The sequence below is a fragment of the Sitophilus oryzae genome, unplaced genomic scaffold (assembly GCF_002938485.1).
Source record: "Sitophilus oryzae breed Bouriz unplaced genomic scaffold, Soryzae_2.0 scaffold_176_pilon_pilon, whole genome shotgun sequence".
In the NCBI taxonomy this organism is placed as follows: Eukaryota; Metazoa; Arthropoda; class Insecta; order Coleoptera; family Curculionidae; genus Sitophilus; species Sitophilus oryzae.
In genome coordinates this window covers 1-5,949 of record NW_022146468.1, presented here as the reverse complement: position 1 = coordinate 5,949, position 5,949 = coordinate 1, and the positions used below count along the sequence as shown (strand labels likewise).

Genomic DNA, 5,949 nt, shown 5'->3' with positions numbered 1-5,949 from the left:
GCTAACATGGTTAGCGAAACGCGCGTCCAGTGTAAAAGTAAAAGTGTTTTGGTGTATTGTGGTGATTTAGTGTTTTTATTTTGCTAATATCTATGTTGCCATATTATCAAGAAATTATGGTTTGTAACTAAAAACTAATATGTAGGAGCTATAGTTGATAAAAATGGAATCGGTGGGACAGAGATACGACAGAGAATTCAGAACGCGAGAAGAGTGGTAGGGGAATTCAACTCAATCTGGTGGGACAAACATATTAATATAAAGAATAAAAAACATATTGGCCAAACAATGGTAGAATCGGTCTTATGCTATGGGAGTGAGATATGGGCCCTAAGAGAAGAAGATAAACGGAGAATATTGGCTGTAGAGATGGATTACTTACGTAGAAGCGCTAGAGTGTCCAGATTACAAAGAGTGAGAAACGAGGAAATCAGAAACAGAACATCGGCACAAGAAATAGTAATTCAACGAATAGAGAAAAGAGGTTTGAGATGGTTTGGTCATCTAATGAGGATGGAGGACACAAGATGGCCAAAACGTGTATTCAAATGGTCACCCACTGGAAGAAACAAAAGGGGACGCCCGCGTCGGTCCTGGAACGATGGTATACGACAGGCGATGAGAGATCGGAATATCGAAGAAGATCTCGTGTACGACAGAGATGGCTGGCGATTGAGACTGGGAAGGCAACATTTAGTTGTATAATCTGTATAGTACAGTAACTGTATTTTTATAAGATTAAGCCCAAATATATATATACAGGGTCCGGCAATAGTGCGTCGGGCATCTGTAGCTCCTAGAATAAAAAACTTGATAATTTTGTTTAAGTGCAAACTTAAAGTGTGTACTAGGATGTATTTCAGGAAAATATTTTAACTTCTATAGGGTGGCTCAAAAAAGAGTGTGTGGACATGGATAATTATTTTTGAATGGAACACCCTGTATATTATTGCATTTTTGTTTTTTTTTCAGATCATTTTACATAACCCTAAGATATGAATAAATATATTTCGATAGTTTCAGAGATATTCAAACATATATTTTTTTCAGCCCTTCTTAAAAAAAAAATTAAAAATACAGGAACTGTTCTGAAATCAAAACTATATTAGGTATTTACTTTAGATGGTCTGTACTTACTTTGCTATAAATATGAAAATCGTAAATCATACAGGATGTTCAAAATTCTACGCCAAACTTTCTAAAATATAAAATAATTTTTCTTCGTTTTTTTAAATGGAACAACCTGTATATTATTTCTTCAAGAGACGGAGAATTAAAAAATGAACATTTTTTGTATTTAGAGTATTTCAAAATTTTTAACGGTTTTGCATATACACGCAGTATTATTTCATATGGCGCTTTCAATGGAAAAATACGAGAGAAAAATCATTGGGTGGTTTTGATAAAAATTTACTGTGGAAAATGCCATATGAAATATAAAATCGCAAATATCTGCGAAACCGTTAAAAATTTTGAAATACTCTAAATACAAAAAATGTTCATTTTTTAACTCTCCATCTAATAAAAAAATAATATACAGGGTGTTCCATTTAAAAAAACAAAGAAAAAATATTTTATATTTTAGAAAGTTTGGCGTATAATATTGAACATCCTGTATGATTTACGATTACCATATTTATAGCAAAGTAAGAACAGACCATCCAAAGTAAATACCTAATATAGTTTTCATTTCAGAATAGTTCCTGTATTTTTAATAATTTTTTTAGAAAGGGCTGAAAAATATATATTTTTGATTTATTTTTTAATATCTCTGAAACTATCGAAATATATTTATTCATATCTTAGGGTTATGTAAAATGATCTGAAAAAAAAACAAAAATGCAATAATATACAGGGTGTTCCATTCAAAAATAATTATCCATGTCCACACACTCTTTTTTGAGCCACCCTATAGAAGTTAAAATATTTTCCTGAAATACATCCTGGTACATAATTTAAGCTTGCACTTAAACAAAATTCTCAAGTTTTTATTCTAGGAGCTACAGATGCCCGACGCACTATTGCCGGACCCTGTATAACTAAAAACTAAAAAAAAATTCAAAAATTTTTTTCAAAAAATTTCGAACTTTCAAATTTTTTTTTTCGCGAAAAAAGCTTCATAGGGGTGTTTCTAGGGTTGGACTATACTACCAGTTAAAATACTTGCACTTATTTCTGGGACACCCTGTATATTTCAGTCGCAGTTTACTATGAGAGCCAATCGCAGGTTGCGATTACAATTTTAAAATCGTTGCGATTGAATCGCAGTTTGCGATTTGTTGCTCATCTGCGATTACTGCCATTTGGCTTTAAGGAGGTTGTAATTTAAAAAATTTAAAAATTATTTTTATATGGTGAAAATTGCATAATTTCTTTTTTGGATTTGATTTGTGTGTCTGGAAACGTTCTAGATTCTAGCCTTTTGTAATCTTTTTACAATTATGTGTTAATTTTGACAAGTTTTACAAAAAAAAAGTTACAACATGATCATCGATTGTCATTCCTCAGTTGTCATTGACGTCTTTTTTTTCGATCGCACGGTATATTCATTTAAATCAGATTTTTATTCCAGCAGAAAAAATAAAATCAAAATTATCTCTCAAATATTCTCGAACCATAATTTGCATATGCAATACGAATTCTCTATTACAATTTAAATAAACGTTTCATTACAGGCGAGTTATTGTTAATTTATTAATGAAGTTATTAATATTCGTTTAGGCCTCAAATGATGCTATCGGATGGGACGTGAATATGATTTATATGTTTTGACGATATTTTCTTGGTAGATAATGTTTGAATTACCGTTTAAATTATCAAATATATAATCATTGATATTACACAATTAGTTATAAATAAACTTACGCAAATATTATTTAAATTCTGTAAACTTTGGTATTGTCATGGTTTCATTATTGTGTATTTGATTATGAATATTGTTTATTTGAAATTATTTCTTAATTTTAGGAAAAATAATGGGGAGGTGTCTATTTGGGGATTATTATAACATTTTTTGGTTGTGAGAAAAACGAATTATTTGTTTTCAAAAATGTTGCTTACTCCATATACGCTCATCCATGAAAAGCTCATTCATGTACGCTCAGATCAAGAATAGTTAACCTAATAGGACTGTTCATTCAGCCTAAAATTTCTGCCATGTGCATGCGAAAACTCCTCGCTTTGTGACGTCATTGTAGTCCTTGTCATGATAGTGTGTGTATTATTGGTTGCCATATGCAAAACATTCATTATTTAGTTTATTTATTTGAACACCTTATATGTATGCAGTATAGAAAACTGTATAAATCGTATTAAATACTCGGATAATGCATTTTTAAGAACAGCAGTTACTAGCATCACATTTTGCAGACATTCTTTTTAGAGTACTTCCATATTTTGCTTTAAAATAATTAATAAACAATATCGTTGACACTTTATCGAGATCTACCAGCCGTGAAAATATATGCACTTATTTAAGATTCATCCTTTATAACCGAAAGTATATAAATATTATAAGATAAACTACAGTTCCCCTACGGCTTAGTTTTTGAACTTTTGTAGAAATAGTTGAATAAAATCTATTTTATTATGGGATAACTGTGTAAGATGGTAATAAAAATACAAAGTATTTTTAAATATATAAAGGTACATATAAATTAATAAACAGGTGATTTATTTTCGGACATGACCTCAATTTATATTTCATTCTAAAGATAGAGACACTATTACTCGCGTTTAATAGAAGTCACGAAAATTACATATAATGAAGGGCGATTATGAATATATGGATATGATTGTATAATATTGGATTATATAATTATTATGATTGTATTATTTTTTTTATAAAATTCCACTCTTATACAAATTGTAACTAAAAACCTTTGACATACATTTTTGTACACTTATTTATATGCTGATTTATGTTTTTCTGTTTTATGAAAAAGTACTTACAGCTTATTAATGTAGAATTTTAGTTTGATTTTATTCACATTTCCACGGTATTGTTTCCTAAACACAGTGACTAGTGTCAGTGTCTAAAAGTGGAAGACTCCTTTTATATTATATATTTACTTTATTATATTATTATTAATAATGCTATATTGCAAGTGGCGAAATACCGAGAAGACTTTGTTAAATGGCACCTTTGGTATTTTTTTTACTTTATTTAATAAAAAATTACATGTCAACATTTTGTATTTTCGCTTTAAAAAATCGTATTTTAAATTTCAACCAGAGTGCCATGACTGTGTTTAAAACTAATTAAAATTTTTAATCAAGGGGCCTTCGAAAAATAGATTTCTATTTATTTTATTTCATCTAATGTATTTTGTGTTTGGCCTGGCTAGTTAAAAGTTGTCCAAATCGTTTTATTTATCATATCTCATGTTTTCTTTAACACAGAGTCGGGTGATTCATATTAGGGTGGCTCAAAAGTTTATTTGGAAAAAACAGTTTTTACAAATAATTTTGTACCATACACTTGATATTTCGAATTAAATTGTTGTTATGAACCTAAGTTACAATTCCATATAAACGATGTGCGAAAATGACAAAAGTTGATATATGATATGTCGTTCTATACGGAGTGTAATTTTTTATCGAACAAAGTAAAAAAATAAAAAATACCGGAGGGTGTCATTTAAAAACCTAAAGGTATATTAGTCATTTCCGGTGAAACAGGAAGTGACCGAAAACAGTTGAATACGTCAATCAATAACGTACCAAATCTCGTTCTTTTATCTGAAAAATAAAAATAGTTATAGGAGTGAGCCACTTTTGAGAAACACCCGGTATATGATTCGTGTAATTTCCCTGTTATAACTCAATTGTACATATAATATAACTAATATCTCTTTACTGTAACATTTTCATAGCGACTCCGGTTTAACAAAGAAAATTTGGACTTTTAATTTACACATCACATATACATTATGTAGGTATGTATTCTTTTAATCGTAAAAAGTAAAATAATTTAAAAGTGATAACATATACAAATATCTTGACTTGTAACTACATACTACATTTTAGCTAAAAATGAATAAGAAAATAAGCTTGTTGAACTAATTCACAAATCTGTTTATTGAAGCTTTAGAATTTGTTTGTTCGTTTAATGAGATTATTCTGCAGACTAAGCAGTTAATTTTAGATCTAAACCTCGAAAAATATTTTCTTCATTTTATACATTTTTCTCATATTTTTATTTGTGTTCTGCCTATATAATTAACTTTCACGATGTGGTTCAGAATTTTAAGTATAACTGATATAAAAAGAAACAATTTTTGAATATACGTGGATTATCAAATACTGATAATGTGACAGGTCAAATGATAAATAAAGATGTTCGAATAAAAATAAAAATAATGAATAAATAAATAGGTACCTGAAATAAAAATAATTCTGTCTCTCCACATTTCCAAGGCGTCCTGCATCCAAATCGAAAAAATATTATGCTTACGCTTATTATAAATGTGTTGATAGAGATGAACTGACCTGAAAATAAATAAATTATATAATAATACTTGCATAGGCTAGACCTACAGAAATAAATATTAGTACGGTAATAACATAAGACAAATTTTATTAAAACGAATGTATCTAGATTTTAATAACCAAGTCTCATTATCCCTACTTCACTTAACCCGGCATTAACTAAAATTTAATTAATTAACTCAATTTCAGCTTTAAAAAGTTAAAAGATGATCAGGCAATTTCTCGTATACCTGAGATTAGGATTAAGATATTTAAATAGAATTTACTCTGTAAAGTCATTATTGAATAAATAATAAACATTATAATCCATTAATAAACCAACAAATAACCAGCAATGTAATGTAATTTTAAGTTTTTACGTAAAATACCAGTTTCTGTACAAAACCTCTAGAGGTTGTTGAACAGACAAGACAGCATTGGGATTGCAAAAATCCCGTTTTGCTTGCCACATATAAGATC

General features: G+C 29.0%; 1 protein-coding gene across 1 annotated transcript; it reads left to right on the top strand.

The window, feature by feature from the left end:
* Positions 1 to 288: 288 nt before the first annotated feature.
* LOC115882128 lies at positions 289 to 705 on the top strand. Its single transcript, XM_030899972.1, has one exon. The coding sequence runs from the start codon at positions 289 to 291 to the stop codon at positions 703 to 705; it is 417 nt and encodes a 138-aa protein (XP_030755832.1).
* Positions 706 to 5,949: the final 5,244 nt, after the last annotated feature.

What these genes read in the sequence shown, in the direction of transcription:
- LOC115882128 (XM_030899972.1), top strand. Translation starts at nt 289, where the DNA reads ATGGTAGAATCGGTCTTATGCTATGGGAGTGAGATATGGGCCCTAAGA.